Source organism: Mytilus trossulus, chromosome 1, assembly GCF_036588685.1.
Source record: "Mytilus trossulus isolate FHL-02 chromosome 1, PNRI_Mtr1.1.1.hap1, whole genome shotgun sequence".
NCBI classification, from domain to species: Eukaryota; Metazoa; Mollusca; class Bivalvia; order Mytilida; family Mytilidae; genus Mytilus; species Mytilus trossulus.
In genome coordinates, this window is record NC_086373.1 from 17,399,091 (window position 1) to 17,417,116 (window position 18,026).

Genomic DNA, 18,026 nt, shown 5'->3' on the forward strand with positions numbered 1-18,026 from the left:
ACTTTGTTCATTGTTGAAGACCGCATGGAGACATATAGCTGTTAATTTCTGTGTCCTTTGAACTCTTGTCTCATTGACAAACATACCACATCATTTTTTTATATAAACAACGCCTTTGCAAAACAAGCACCAAAAAGACAAACAAAAATATACATACATAACACAACATAGAAAGCTAAAGACTGAGCATCAAGAACTCCACAAAATCGGGGGTGATCTCAGATACTCCGGAATAACAAGCATATCGTGCTCCACATGTGGCACCCGTCGTGTTGCTAATTTAAGAACAAATCTGGTCATAAGTCTTTTTTGGTGAAAGGGGACGGGATTGTGGTTACAATAATTTTAACATATTTGTAATCATCTGTGAAACAGATAATCCAGAACATTCAACAAATCGTGATTGCGATGGTAAAGTTTTCGAAGAGACGATTTTAACTTCAACACTTTGTCGTCTTGTTTTAAGAACTTCCTTGTCTGCGGCAACCCTCTATCATAACGGAAGATTTTTATGTGTTTAGGATATGTTGCGAGGTAGAAAAAACACCTCGACAAATTCTTAAGATTAAAAGAAATTACAAATTTGATCCATATTTTTTTTAGATTAAATCGTGGTAAACCTGAAGGATATATCGAATGTGTCCAATAGAAAAGAAGTTGAACATTTTCATTCTGTGTGCGATTACTGTGTTTTGTATGGGTATTATATATTAAAAAATGTATATCAATTTAACATTGTTTAACCAAACCGAAAAAGTTGAAGAGCTGATACGGCAATTGTGTTGTTGTGAGAGGTTTAGCTAGCTTTAAAACCATGTTTAATCCACAATTTTCTACATAAGAAAATGCCTGTACCGATTCAGAAAAATTACAGTTTTTATCTATTCGTTTGATATGTTTGAGTAATTTCTATAATTTTTCTCGGAGTTCAGTATTTTTGTGATTTTTTTCCTTCTGATAACGAATAATACCATAACGAAAAAGAGTACAAAAGAAATTTCAGTTATTGTATACATGAATTTTATTAAATTATTTCATCAGCTCCGTCCTTATTCTGAAAAGGCATGATACACTCTATGTTTCTTATGTACACAATTCAATGTTTTATTAAAGTCTCATCTCTCAACAAGTACAATCAATCTTTATACACATGTTCCCAATGAGTTATTACATTTTTTTAGGTAATATAATCGTTTACACTCTGTTATATGCTCAAGGTTTAACTTCGTGGACGTCTAACCCAGTGTGACCCTCATGCTTAGCACCACCTTCTTGAGCATCGATGTTTATATGATGTTGGTGTTTTGTTGGATCTGCAAGTACGATGACACAACAAGCAACCTTAGGTCCAGCATTACCTCCCTTTAAACTTCCGGCATCTCCTCCCATTCCTAAGTCGTCAGGTCCTTCATGAATCTGAAATACGGTGAATAAATACAATTTAAGCTTTTGATTGAATTTTGAATAAAATATGTGAGGCATTCATTATTGATCAAGACTGTGGCTCATTCCGGACAACTTCACCTATTAAGTTGTTCGTTTTTGTTGCTTTAATATTTGTGTTGATCAATCGTTATTTTTGTGAGAATCGTGTTGCCCATTTTATCATTTACGAGAAATGGTGTTGATTAATCGACTTTTTATGGGAATCGCGTTTATCAATTGTTATTTTTGTGAGAATCTTGTTTGCCATTCGTTATTTTTGTGAGAACTGTGTTGGCAACTCGTTATTTTTGTGAGACTTTTGTTGAACACTCGTTTCTTTTTGTGAGAATCGTGTTGGTGACTTGTTAATAAGTGTTATTCGTGTGAAAATCGTGTTGACCTACCATCATTAATTTTTATTAGAATCGTGTTCATCAATAGTTATTTTCATGAAACGTGTTGACCAATAATTATGTATCAATCATTGTGTTTAACAGTCGTGATGATCAATCGTTATTTCTACTGAACAATCGTGATGATCAATCGTTATTTTTAACAATCGTGATGATCAATGATGACCGTTTTTTTTGTTAGAATTTTGTTGACCAATCGAACTCTCAGATTGGAAAGCTGTGTCTAATCTTTTTTGAACTTTGGTCATTGCTGGATATTTGCATCTTTTAACATTGGCAATTATACAAAATATTCTGATTATTTTTTTTATTCTGTTGTAGAGATGGTACATGCTTTAAATAGAACTTGGTTAAAAGTTGATACAAATTTATTGTGATCCCTAACGTCTATTTGAAACATTCTAAAAATAACTTACCACAATACTTCTACCAATCAGAGAATTTTCCGCATGTAGGCTGATCGTCTCATCTTTCATTTTATAGTCAATTTCTCCATTCATATCACAGTCAATATTTCCAAGGTCGCCTACATGCCTAAATTTTCAAAGTTAAAATATCAGTTATGCACAGCTAATTTGAACTTCATTTCCTACTTACTTTGCTTTCACATAACATCATACAAATTACATAAGTAATTGATGTCCACCTAATCTGCAGTTAAATGACTTATCTAATTTTGTATTATTATATATATACATGTATTTCACTCGATTTTCTTTTGTTCCTCAAACATATTCTTATTAGAAATCAAAGACCCTTCAAACACCAGTCACTGAAATAAACTGGATGTTTTTTTTTTTAAACTCATTACACATAAAGCAACATAACTAAAACACAACACTAAAACAAGCAATCAGATGAATTACCTTGTGCTCCGTGTGAACTTCCACTGGGGTTATAATGGCTCCTTAATGAATTACATGAGTAAGATGTATAAATACCTTGTATGAGCATCTTGTGCTCCGTGTGAACTTCCACTGGGGTTAAAATGGCCTCCTAATGAATCACATGAGTTAGATGTATCACCGTATTGGTGGACATGAAAACCATGGGAATGCTTTGGATTTTCTTTCGTCATATCAAAACCATTTAATGCAATAAAGATCTCCACAGGATCATCTCCCTATATTAAGAAAGTGACATTTGAAACATTATCTTTTTTATTATGTCTACTGTTCTAACAACGATTTATTTTTCATGTTATGTATTATATATTTGTTTTTTTGTCATTTCAAATATACAAGTGAGAGAGACTTTGTTCCTAATACAAATAATTTGCGAGCACTGGAATTGACGTCGGTGCTATAACGTCATTTCATGTCTATAGCAAGAAAGTACTTCAGTGTAAAAATTAGAAGCTGCGCAGACAAAGCTCATAAAATAATATCTCAACCGCTTGCAAAGTTCATGTTTATCTAAAGGGAACCTAAAAAATTATCCAAACCAAAAACGAAATAGGAGATGCACAATGCAATTAATTGGTAGAGATTCGAAGAAAGCTTCATCTAAGTATGAGAAGTCCAAGATTGCTTTTACGTCTGGCGTTATTTTTAGGACTAACTGGGGCAAGTTTCTGTCTCCAAACCGTAATACATCTGTGTTATGATATTAATATCATTCTTCATGCAGATAAATCTTACATTATTCGATTTTGTATCTATGTCAGTGCACGAATTTGTTACTTCCAAAAGACCGACAAACGTCAGTTCAACATCATACTAGTACTTTAGATGCAGAATACAAAATCTGCACCCTTCCCCTCATATAAGGCCAGGACATAGTCTTTAAGATAGGTTCACACTGCCGATCAGATCAACTCGATGATCCCGGTTGACCAAAGCTCCACGAACAATCGTGAACAAATTCTTGATCGGGCCTGTTTACAACTACTACCCGACTGCTATTCGAATGTACACGAACTTAACTCGACCATTCACGACTCCTTGATGACTCCATCACGACTCCAACCCGACCACTAATTGATTTACTTATTCAATAATTCTGACAAATTCACGATCTATACACGATCTTAACTCGATTAGCCAGACCAAATCAACTATATTATATCTCAGCCTAATCACGACCAGACCAAATTGACTTGATCGTATAGGGGTCGTAAGGATAGTCGGGCATTGGTCGGGTATGTAAAATTTCAGTATAAAAACATCGAATAAACAGCTGCGCCATGAGCGCATGATACGCCCGACGTCTTGTGAGAAAGTTTTATGCAATAATCATAAACAGTTTCTGAGAAAGTTTTAAGCAATAACCATATATTGTTTTTGAGACACGACGGGACATGTTAACCCCCCCCCCACCCTGTGTTTTTTCTATTACATATTTGAAAAATCCTCTGGGGTTAATATGCAGGATCTACTTCCATTCCAAAACACCCAGTCCTGAGATCATCCCAGGTTTTATTGGGTTTCGTGTCGCTAAGTTTTTAGTTTTCTTTGTTGAATTATGTAGACTTCTGTTTGTCTTTTCATCGGCTTTCATTTTCGCTATGGCGCTGCCGGTTTGTTTTCGACCTTTGAGTATGATTGGTCCTTTGGTATCAGCGTTCTCTTTTAAAATTATACACCTCCTTGGAAAAGTACAGACGCGTACGGTACTGTACATGGAGGAATCTATGTGAGTTAAAAAAATAAATAGTGACAATATATTTTTGCAGAAGCAAAATTATTAGAGATAATGAGAATGCACACATTTTTAGAGAATCGTGTAGAAGTCATGTATACTCGTGAATGGCCACGTAGAGATAGAAGAGTGGTCTAATGTGGTCGTGTAGAGATCGGGTATTTGTCGAGTTGGTCTGGGATGAAAAAAATATAAAAGTCGCAGTAATCATAAAGCGATCGTGCATTGGGCGAGTTAATATGGACAACATATCGTACAGGTTGTCGTTGATCGGGAAATGATCGAATATTAGTTGAGCAAAGATTGAAATGATCGAGTACTGATCGGTAAACTTATGAATTCCGACCAAACTCGATCTCTACACGATCCTTTCCCGATCAATGCGACCGCTAATCGACGAATTCTCGATCTTTTCTCGAGTGACTGGCTTCTCGATCCTTACTCGAATGTTTTTGACAGGTCAAAAACTGTTGGGTAGAAAGTTAGATCGATGACGACCAAGGTAGAACACCCCGAACATTCTTGTCAATTGAGTCAGACCAACCAGATCAGTCTCCCGATCACTTATTTTGTCTTGATCGAGATTGATCGAGTTAGTCTGATCGGCAGTGTGAACCTAGCTAAAGGTTTAAAGTTTGTTTTTGTACTTTCATTTAAGTACCCGACATTTACAAGTACAGTCATTTATGGTTGGTCAGCTCGAAGTCAGTTGAGTTCTATGTACACCTACGGTGAAACGCCTTCATGTGGACTATTAACTTTTAAGCAAGCATGTTAAAAATCGTGACTGTCCAGCACAATGCTAGTTATATAAATGTCATTCATGTATTTGTGTTCTGAATGTGTTTGTAATATTTTCCACTGGACGTTTAGCAACCATCAATCAATCAATCAAACACAGCAGTAAATCAAAATGACTGCCACTATTTATAATAATTTAAAGCAAGATAATAAAACATTCAAAGAATAATAACTATGAACACTCATGTTATAAGTCAAGTGCTACTTAACTTTAGTCTGTGAGAACATAATTAATTAATTAGTTGTAAAAGGTCTTGAACAGGATTTTATCAACCATAAGTACTCTTATAACTGGTATGTGTGTCTATTACTTTTTATGCTATGTTTTTGTGTATGTGCTTTGTAACGCTGTATGGAATTTGGATATATGCAGCTGATGTTTACTCTTTTTCTTATGTTGAAGGATAGACTGTCTGGTCTATAACTCCTCCTTTTTTATGTGCCTGCCCAAATTCAGGAAACTTTCATGACAAGCAAGCGACATAAAACAATCACCCAAAGACACTTATTTCAAAACGAAGGACACTTGTGAGTATGTACATAATGCAATATGCATTTTGAATCTTCTGTCTCGTTATTTGAACTATATTTTTTGGCTTCTTCTTAAGAAATCCATATAATATACTGAACCATTGTTGCAAAAGTCCGTAGACGGGGACAACATGACATTTGCAAAAACTCTGAAGGCCCCAACCGTTTATCTTTTTTGAAATTTTGATTCTAAACTTCTTTAGAAAATCGTTTTGGAAAGTAAACAAAATTTGATAATAAGGGGGAGAAATAACCCAGCTTTAAGTTTAAAAAACACTTTCTTGAACCAAAAAAAAATGTTTTAATTATTGCCGGGGAAAAAAATTTGCCCGCCCCAAAGTTGAAAATTATGCCAATACATTTAAGATAAACTATGGACTATTTTCTTTTATTATTTACATACTTTTTGTATCAAATGGATTGCGCCTCTGATGTCATCGCCATCTGCTACGTTACTGTTCGGGAACACTTCGCAATGTGCATGGACTAAAAACGAGTATTTATACAAATTATTACAATTCAATATCATATTATAAGCATAACCATTTGAAGCAAAAGTAAAAGTAGAAAATTAAATTTGAAAGTTATATTTTGAAATAACGGGTTATAACCGACATAAATATGATCAAATATGAAATAAGAAACATAACCAGTTGTAGCTAAATCATTGACAATAATTGCTTTGTTTACGTACATGTAGAAAAATTTGGTATAGCAAAAATAATTTAAATCTAAATTAAATAAGTCCAATTTTTGAATCGGTGAAACTTGCATTTCAGCATACCTGTCAACTATACGATCGTCTTTTTATATCGATATTCTTTATCCTTCCCCCGAACCCCGCAAATCATAAGACATATTTTTATGAAAAAGGACAATTTGAGAAAACATACCTTCGTCATCATGCTTCTTATGTTTACAGTCACTAGATTCAAGATGCATATGCATATGAATATGCTGCTCGTTCCCATGTGTTTCAACACGGGCTTTGTCATGATCATGATGATGATGATCGTCATCACCGTCAAGTTCAATGGCGCCCTCTACCCGATGTACAGATGTATTGTGGTGGTCCTCACTGTCTAATGCCAATCGAGTAGAACTCTCGTCATCATCATTTCCATCACTCATATGTATATGTACGGAATTTTTAGGTATTTTTGCTATTTGTTCTTCTAGTTTCTTTATTTGTTCCTCCATTTGCAAAATGATAGGTGAAGATTCTATACTGGATGGTTTTCCGCGTACTACAATAAATAACATCAATATCAATATCAGGTATACAAATTACAAAATCAGATGAACACACAACAATAAACCAGGCTTTTTATTGCTGTTGTTGTCAATCAAGTCAACCAAGAGCCAATGGAAAGGCTTGGTTCATGTTCTGTTTTCATCTCATTTTGTTTTTTTCTGGTGGAGGTACGAAAAGTTAACAACTAGTTGAAGCCCTAAAGAAATTATGTAAAACAAACTTTCAAAACTGTGAATATTGATGTCTGAAAAACAAATGTCGTATGAACCATGAACATTATATTTGATAAATTTATAATTCATCAGTGGAAAAACAAAATTGTATTTTTGAGATATATACTGGATCTAACAGGATTCATCGCCCACGTTTAAACAACGGAGTAGAAATCTGTCTTCGTGATAAAATTTGAAGTTATTTTTTTTTATCAACTTTTATACACGTTTTATGATGAAATTTTGAAACCTTAGCATTTATCTTAAGCCTTATGAAATGCATGAAATAAAATTAACTGAAGGTGTACAAGATATATCCGTAAAACGCTGATAGCTACGTTTTATCAGAGACATATAATATATGTCTGGTTTTATTTAGGACCAAATTCACTGGGTAACAAATTGATTAAAACATAGATTACGAAGTCGTCTACCCGAAGACTATTTTATACCAATCAAACAGAATTTTGTGCATCAAACTTATAGATTAAAACCTTATCATTAAAGCCTTATGAAATGTATGAAATCAAATTAACTGAAGGTGTACAAGATATAGCCGTTAAACGTTGATAACTACGTTTTATTTAAGAATACATTCACTTGGTAACAGTCCAATGACGAATTCGGCTTCCCGAAGACTATTTTATACAAACCAAACAGCAGTTTGTGCATCAACAACTATACTCTTTTTATGTAGACAAATTTGTGGGTTGCATTAGATATTCGATTATTTTATGATAAACGACAAAAGAATACACCGTCGTATATATGCAAAATGTTAGAAATACTTTTAAAAGCTTTTTTTCATTTTTCATAACTGCACGAGACCAACTCACGGAAGTTTAAGCGAAAATAACTTCAAATAGCTTTTAAAACAAAGATACCATTAATGGTATCCGAGCCCTGAGACCATCTAACATCATGTGTTAGTGTTGATCAATTTGAATGAAGTGGGCTTTCTAAAGAATTACAAACAGCTGTATATTGTACTTGCAATTTACCTTAATTGAATTGCGCAGTATAAAAACAACAGTTGTATGAACGAGACACTAAATTTGGTCTTTGAGAACTTGATCAACTTGTAGGGTTTTTCTTCGTTGAACTATGTCTAGCATTCAGTATCGGAGTTCTCTTAGAGCGATATGTTACATGTCTTTTGTATAAATATTAGTTACGATCTTTTATAGTCTCAGGGATCGGATACCATTTATGGGGTATTTGTTTTATAAAAGTTAATTGAAGAAATTGGCACTTTTACTTCCGCGAGTTGGTTTCGTGCAGTTACTAATGAAGAGGGATTTTAAAGTATTTCTAGCAGTTGTGTACTTAAATTCTTGTCGATCGGATGAGTCAAGGCATTTCCAAGTGATTTTTATATTTTGTTCTTATGCTGTACTGTTGCACAAATGTACCAGTAAAGGGAGGTTTTAGAGCAAACAAACATGTTACATCTATTTTGTTTAATTATTGTTTAGTTTTAAATCCTTTTTTTTTATATCTTTGTTTGAATTGTTTCATGTTTTGACATATCGGGTATGTTTTATATCTGACTATACGAAATATGTTTTTGTGATGACATATGTAATGGCTTAAATCTACATTTTATGACTCTTTTGGAGAATTGTCTCATTGGCAATAATATCACATCTCCTTATTTTATATACTAGCAATACTTATGCAGAAAAAGTATACACGGTTAAAAGAATCTACAAATGTCAGCTTAATATCCTGATAGTGTGGGCAGACTTATTGAATTCATGAAAATAAAATTTACGTTATAAGCGCAATATGTTATATTTATATTTTTGACGCAATTGTATTCTTTTGCTGAATTTTTTGGCGCAAATGGATTTCCCTAGATAAAAATGCTAACCCGACACAGATAAGCATGATTAAATTCTTCAACAAAGATTTAAAAAATAGGAAAACGGTACGCCTCGGCATTTTAAAGCCCCTTAAAATGTGCTAGTGTAGTGAAAGCATACTAGTACACAATTCAAGTAAATGTATAACATAACTAAGGAATATACGAAATGCATCTATAAAAACTAACTTTGAAAATGTTGATGAATTTTGAATGTTTAGCGCACCTGAAACAGTAAGGATAATAAAAAACTACAAAAAAAAAAGTAGATAAAAAAGACGTGCACAAATTGTATTTACCTTTGTGTGCATCTTTTTCTTTCTTTCTGTCCTTCTTTCTAGCCAAAGAATACTCCAAAACAACAGAAACCAACAAAAGAAGTGTTAAAACTCTGACATACATCTTACTAGAACAACGAGAGGGTAATGATAAAACGTATGATGAGAAAGGAAATATATACTAGAGGCGTAATCTTACTAATCTAATGAAGAGAGGGAAAATATATCAAATTTCTTTGTATAATTGTAAGTACTTTAAGTGTGTCAAGGTGAATGACAGAATTTTGAACTGGTTACAGCGAGATCTTAAAAGTACGTAATACTTAAATTAAGGGCATGCAGTTCAATGTAAATATCCCTTATGTTGTCTTTTTATTTAAGAAAACTTTGTTTTAGGGAAGCAATGTTATAATTTGTCTAAAATATGGAGCACTACCCCGGACTTGAATGTTATTATATAATAATTGAAAACACGAGTAAATCTGGATTTTTTAGGTAGAGATTTGAACTAGGGAGCTACTATTTGATTTATATAGGAGGGGGAGGGGAGGGGGGGGGGGGGTCTAGGAGGAAAATGTTGTCCTGCATTATTTTTGGTTGTTATCTCTGTCCTGCCTTTTTATTTCTGATTCTATTCGTTTTTTCATTTAGTTTAAACTGACTTTTTTTGTCATCCTGACTTTTTTCTGTTGCAAATTGTCTCATCTTGCTTTTTTATAATTAAAACTCCTGTCCTGTCTTTTCTTTATTTAATTTCACACCCCTTTCTTCACACCCCTCTCCCATAAAATCAAATTGTAGCTTACTTATAAGGTAAAGTTTCACGTAAACAAAAGTCGGATAGAGGTGAAAGTTTGAATGGTACTGAAAGATGTAACAAAAGTGTACCAGTTTGTTTTAATTATTCAGAATTTTTTGAAAAACTTAAAGAGTGCATTATATGATTTTTTCACCCGAAGTTAACAATCACCTTCCACTTCCAGAGTCTTCCATTTCAAAAATCAAACGGTTCCCCCCCCCCCCCCCCTGTAAACGGAAACCAGCTTCCGTAACTCATCAAACTGGTTTGCATATGATCAGAACCTGTTTGAAGGCAGGTAAACAGAAACCGGTTTAAACCAAACAACAAGTCATTTATACACCGGAACCATAAGATGTTACTAGTTTGACTGCCCCAACTACGCTCTTATATTACACAGTTGGCTAAACAGAACATATTTTGATTTTGTTTTTATAAATTAATCAAAAGTTGACAGAAAAGTTTCTGTCTATTATAAATCACTTGAACGCTTATTTTTTTTATTTATTAATTTTTATCTAAGCTACTTTTCACTAAACAGAACGAGGAAAATCAACAGATCTGCTTAATTAGGATGACAATATTGATGATAGAACGATAATGGTAAATGAATTAATTAAGAAACTATTTCGTGGTCCATGGTGATTTAAAGGTAATATAATTGCTTGTGTTGTTGGAAAAGCTAAAATTACCACTATGAAAGGGATAAATTTAGTAAAGTATTGATAGTACATAATGATATCCCCACGTAAGATCAGACCTAACCCCATATTTCCGGCCAGGAAAGTTGATTATTTTCTGATCGTGAATAAAAACTGTGATAAAAGACGAAAAAAAATGTACGTGTATATAGAAACCTGGCGTTACAAAGAATCATTAATCTTTATTGAGGATTGAAAATGTTTTTAAAAGGATATAAATTCGTTAAAAAACCACACGTGAATTATTTTTGGATGTTATATTTTAAAAATAATTTTGATATCAGTAATTAGTTTTTTAACTGTATTGTAACAATTATATTATAATTTGTGTAGGTCTTCTTTTTTCTTTTTTCTTTTTATATCTCTTAACATCTTAAAATGTAAACCCTGATTTCATCTCCCTCAAGCATAGTTTACCATAGATATATTTGGCTATTACGTTTACGTACGGTTTGGTCATATTGCTCTACGACTGTTTAGGTTCTTGTACATCCTTAACCTTGACATATTCGGATTTGAGCGATCCTGATAAGGTAAATTCAGGAAAACGCTTCGGACGCATGTCATTTATACGGTGTTGTTTTCATTTCTTTCATAATTATTATCCATTTAAACCTTACAGCTTTATTCCACACATATACATGTAGAGTTATACAATTTTCATACAAAGTATCGAAGTTTTTTGGGCTCTGACAGACAACAGAAATTCTATTACACGTTATATATTATATATTATAAAGTAAAACGAGTTGTCTTGCATTGAATAGTGTTTCCATAATTGTGGGGGTCACAAATATTAAAAACGGTTTTTATCCTTTTTATTTCAGCATTTATTTCAATAGCATCGAAATATCACGTTACTATGCAAATCAATTGAACTAAAGTATGGCACTTTATGCACACAAGAATAAATAGCAAATGATAAACCGTTTTTATAATTGCAAGTGTGATAAATATATAAAAATGCTTTTGGTAAGTTATTTTCCCGTCTTTCCATTTGTTGGAAATACTATTGTTCGGTTAAAGAGGGACGAAAGATACCAGAGGGACAGTCAAACTCATAAATTGAAAATAAACTGACAACGCCATGGCTAAAAATAAAAAAGACAAACGGACAAACAATAGTACACATGACACAACATAGAAAACTAAAGAATAAGCAACACGACCCCACCTAAACCTAGGGGTGATCTCAGGTGCTCCACGTGTGGCACCCGGTAATTTTCTTTGTTGATTTATACAGACGAGTTGAACTCTTCACAACGATTTGAGGATTATATTATCACAGTTTCCTTGTGGCTTTTATTTATCAGTTTCAGGTCATAAGTGCTCAAGTGGGGGGATTTTATTTTATTTTATCTAATTCCAGTGTCATGTTTATAACCAAAATGTGCAGATTTACATGGGATTCAATAAATTCATTTCTTTTTGCTGTTATTATTATATATATTTTGCAATTTGATTAAGAAAAACATGGGTTTTCTATTATACCATGGTACTTTGTTTTTTTGATACACTAGAAATTACATTAAGTATATTGACTATTTTTTTTTTCAAAATCGTTCAAATATTTGATAAATAAGATAGTATCAACATGTTTTAATTTTGAACAACAACCATCTATCAACCAATGTACAGATCGGTTATGATTTCCTTTTATTCCTATTATCAAATGGAGATAAAAAGCATAGATATGTTTATATATAATTTTTATATTTAAAGGGAATGAAATATCAAGAATTTTGACTTTGTGTTCCGATAAATGACATATAATATTAACAGTTCTAATGAGATGTTTATTCTTGAGAGATAGAAAAATAAACCCAACAGACAGGATAGTTACATACTAGACATAACATATCACTTGCAATAAACCACCATTAACATGTCCGTTAGGTCATCGACCGAGAAGATATAAATCATAACAAACTTAGGATTCTTAAGTATCCCTTCTTGTGGCAAACTGTAAAACACAGTCTAGTTAAGTTTAAACCTCTCAGCGCTTCCGTTTCTGATATGTCGCGACATATAAGAAACAAGAGTTATGTCGCGACATATAACGAAGAAACTTGACTTATGTCGCGACATATCAGAAACGGGAGTGCTAAGATGTTTGATTTTAATCATACTGTGTAAAAATGGCATAGTGCACGTAGTATGGTTCAAGTAACTTTACCATGATGAAAAATTATAATTTTGTTTTGCTATAAGACACGTGTAACAGTAATGCATTAAGCATGATGTGAGTTTAAGATTGACAAAAAAATCAATTATATAATCTAAAACAGGACTGTTTTTTTTTAATTCGGATATATAAGATATCTCTAAACCCTTAATACATGTACATCTATCTACAGAAATAGATTCTGATAATACAGATAGTTTACCTGACACATTTTTACAGGTTTAAATAGTCAACATTTATAGTACTAAGTTGATATAATGAACATTTCAAAGTACGATATCTCAAAATCAAAAAAGGTAAGGCAATTCAATAAATATGTTGTCCCAGTATTGCAAATAAGTTGTGATTCAATTGCTCTTTAAAATATTACAATAGAGAGATTAAAATATTACAAAAGAGAGGTTGCAATATTACAAAAGAGAGGTTGAAATATTACATAAGGGAGGTTGAAATATTACATAAGAAAGGTTGAAATATAACAAATGAGGTTAAAATATTACAGAAGTGAGAGGTTGAAATATTACAAAAGAGAGGTTGAAATATTACAAAAGATATGTCGAAAAATTACAAAAGAGAGGTTGAAATATTACAAAAGACAGGTCGAAAAATTACAAATTAAAGAGAGGTTGAAATATTACTAAAGAGCGATTAAAGATAACCATAGGGATATTCAAGCTCATGAATTGAAATTAAATTAACAATGACATTACAAAAAAATGAAAATTACCGAAAGGCCAACAGTATGCAAAACTCAACAAAGAAAACTGAAGACTGAGTCGATCTAAATCCTAGGCTAATAGCAGGTGCTCTAGAATGGTAAGCAGACACTGAACCACACGGGGCACTTGTCGTGTACACAATGCAAGACATCTTATGTTTACTATCCAGATAATATATTAAATGTTAAGCTGCATTCATTATTGTATTATTGACCTCCCTTTTCCATGTGTATTAGGATCCCAATAAAAAATCGCATCCTAATAGGACACAGACTTTTATTTGGTCCTGGTATCTGTGATGAGTTTATCTATACCAACAATAGTTGCTGGTATCTGGGAAATTAAAAGTATCAGACATTACACAATGTATTTGATGTATGTGATATCTCCATTTAAAGTCATTATAAACGAGTGACCGGTGAAAAGTAATGTTAGTCCAATCCTTAAACTAATGCATACAAACATCACAAACTAAGTCTTCTGTGCACGATTTTATCATTTTTTTTTCGCATACATTACTGATTATCGTCAATTTTTTTTTCAATCGGTCAGTGTTGTTGTGAAATTATGGCAGGTAATTTAAGTTCGTGTTTTGAAGCCGAAGTTTAACGATTGTCACCTGTTTGTCAACAATCCACAAAAAAGCATGGATGTTGAGCACGTGTTTAACATTTATTATTAGATAATAGCTTATTTTAAGGACATACATGCGTATTGCGATCACCGGATTACTATTAGCATTTATACTATTAGCATTTATAATGTTAAATATTTTTTTCAATTTGATTGGCGTTGGATCGGTCGCAGCTGTCAAAATCTTGTTATAAATTTACGTAATTATTGTTTCTATATCTAATTAGTGTTTATTTTATCACTTTACACTTTTAAAATTAATAAGAGGATAATATTTTTTTTCTATAAAACTCTTTATTTATTGATTTTACAGAATACCCTACTTGTCTTTAAATTTGTTTTGTCTTTGAAATATGACTCATTGAAACCATTTTCGTCCCTTTTTGTCCGAAATGACACTATAATCTGGCGTTGAAAAGGTCATTCATATTACACAGCTGCTCAGATGTATTAGAAAATGATCCTTATAACGAAAATTACATAATAACTCAAATCACTTGACTTCCTAAAGACGTATCATAGAGAAGTGCACCAACTTGACTACTTTAGTACGTGTTGCGCAAAAGACAAAAACAATTCAAGCTTTATATGATCAATTAAAATCTTTCCACACTTAATTATAAAGTGCTTTGATCTCTCTGAACTAACTGAAAAATCCGTCTAAACGTGCCATCAAAGAGAAAAAAAGGTAATTATTTCATATACTACCACATCTAACAACATTTATTTATACTATTATAGTATGATAGCACGTTCAACAGCACCGTACCATTCATGCATACATGGACATGTGGTATTTGTTCTATAAAGTGACTGCACCATACGTTAACACATGCCATACCATAGTAGTAATATACCATGTTTTATGGTTTGCCATTTCGTGTTGTGAAACCCTGTGTATTCTAAAAAGCATTTTTATTCGTTCATCATAAACTCCTAAGCAAATCAACTTTAACAGCTTCCTTACGATGGGCTTAAGTTAGTAACAGTGTTACGTTGGCGATTTTGTATTTCGTGACAGTGAAATGATACTTTTTAAATTTCAGATCCAGACAGTCATTGTTTGATCTTTTCGCGTTGGTGACAGGTGGACAGCGCAGTTTAATTGTTGTAATTATGAATTAAAATTTATGACATTTATACTGTTTTTACAAGGAGTTTCTTGTACTGGATAAAGTCAAAATAGATACCAGGTTTAAAATTGCGAACGCAAAACACCTGCGTTTCGTCTGCATAAGACTCATCAGTGGTCCTCGAGAACTAGGATATTGGTCATAATAACATTGTAACTGTTAGACTAAACGCAAGAAAGGCAAATTATTTCCTGGTTGGTTTACTATTTTCCCGCTTAGACTTTCATTTATTCCAATTTAACTTTTATGATAATGTACCCATTTCTTGTTTAAAATGCTTCACTATTGAAATTTGCAGAAAATCCAAAGCCTTTCAAATTTGCACACACAAATTTAAATATTCGACATAATATGAACTTCTAATTGCTGTATGATATACAACCACTGATTGCCCTAAGAGAAATTTTGTAAGTGGACCTTTTCCAGTACACCTCTTAGGGAGAGCTTGTACTAAGAGACCCACACCGTGGTTTTCAATGAATTATAAAGGTTGTTTTGTATTTTGTTGTAAACAATGAATGAAAGTTTACATGGACCAACCCGTAAAAATCCTTGTAAAAAGTCAAATAATGAAAGTATCGAACTCCGAGGAAAATTCTAAAAGGGAAAGTCTGTAATCAAAATCTCAAACACTTCAAACGAATGAATAACAACTGTAATATTCCTGACTTAGTACAGGCATTTTCTTATGTAGAAAATAGTGAATTAAAGCTTTTAAATCTTGCTAATCATCTCACTTGTTCAACAGTTGCAAAGTTCCCTTATATTGACAACGATGTGTGAATAAAAGAAAATATACATAAAAGGTAAAAATGTCAAACATTGGGGTACAGGAGTGTACATGCAAAAATGAGAGACAAGAATATAAAAAATTCCCAAAGCACAATAACACAGAGACGGAATGTATTATAAGTACAGATCCAAGAAACACAAAAAGACATAAAGACAAAGCACATTAGAAAATATATAAGACACAAATTCATTTTGTTTAAGCGTAGCACAATAACACCATGACAGGATGTATAAGAATAGAGCCAAATGAAAATGATATAATAAAAAATACCCCGACTAAACAGTCAAAGTAGTATTCATTAAGACAAATAAGAGAATACCATAACACGTTAATAAGATGATAAACAATGCCAGTACACATAATCTATATTTCAAGACCATCGTGTATTATTTGTTTCTAACATTAGGACCTTTTTTTTTTAAACTTTCATTCTAACTCCATCAAGACCTTTCGTTCTATCATTTGTGATCTGACCCGGGCCATCCCATAAATAAAAAAAATCCAGTGTTTAAGCTTGGAATCGAACCAAGATATTTCGCATATAGATCTACAATTCATGCCCCTACCATAGGGTAAATTGGGTAATATGTTTTTGACCTGTGAAAGTGTCTGGACTACTGATCTTTGTTAATTTAACACATGTAAACATTATGTCAAGTACTCGTTCCAATATATACAGTATATTGTAATATATAAAGTATATTGTAATATATAAAGTATATTGTAATATATAAAGTATATTGTAATATATAAGTATATTGTAATATATAAAGTATATTGTAATGCTTGTGTGGTGTTTTAAACAAGATAGTTTGAAGCGTGCGTTTTATTTATATACATATTATCTAGAACAGCTGAAATGTAAAAAGGTTATCCTATCCGGCCGTATGGTGATCTTAAAATGACTCATTGCGTACTCATGGGATAACTATTACTGAGAACAGAAGTATTCATATTAAATAGTTTTTTCATGGCCATCCATTCAAAATTGTATAAAACTAGTTAGATATTTATAATTTGCTTCTAAATCGTCTACAAAGTAATGCATAGCGCTGATAGCATTTCATCCGAAGTTATTTAAAAAAGTCTTAAAAGTTTATCAATATAACAATTTCACTAGATGTAAATTTCTCTTCGGACATTGATCCTGACAGTAAGATAAATTCAAATATATAAGCCATAACTCTTTTTTTTTAATATCAAATAGATATCACAGTGGAAAATCTTATTTTTACATATTTAGGAAATTGTGTAACATATGTTCTTTTAATTGAACATTTGGTCGGTCATTGGCCGCTTAAAAGCATGGAATAACATATGCTATCACTTAAAAAGTTTAAAATATTTTTGTTGTACTAAAAAGTCACTGACCTCATGGCGTTAACTATTTTAGATTAATCAGTAGAAGGTATTGACAAGATATAAAATCGTGCTCATATATGTGTAGGTATAGCTATAGGGGATGGTCTGGGACTCCATGAATTGGTTAACCCCACCACATTTCGAATCTGACTCTATCCGTGTATTGTCCTATTGTCCGCCTTTTCTCCTGCTTTTTTCTTTCTCTTAAAAATTAGTTGTTTCGATTGGTGCGGGTTGTTATACTGTACAAAAGGTTGAGTAGTTTCTATTCTTTTTCGTTTG

At 32.5% G+C, this 18,026-nt stretch overlaps 1 protein-coding gene across 1 annotated transcript; it reads right to left on the reverse strand.

Moving 5' to 3' along the window:
* Positions 1–1,003: 1,003 nt before the first annotated feature.
* LOC134717350 (uncharacterized) lies at positions 1,004–9,598 on the reverse strand. Its single transcript, XM_063579977.1, has 6 exons — positions 9,441–9,598; positions 6,704–7,057; positions 6,214–6,296; positions 2,780–2,961; positions 2,255–2,372; positions 1,004–1,416 (listed from the first exon to the last, which is right to left on the reverse strand). Exons 1-6 carry the CDS (start codon positions 9,541–9,543, stop codon positions 1,213–1,215), a joined length of 1,044 nt encoding a protein of 347 aa, XP_063436047.1. The 5' UTR covers positions 9,544–9,598; the 3' UTR covers positions 1,004–1,212.
* Between the last annotated feature and the right edge of the window lie 8,428 nt (positions 9,599–18,026).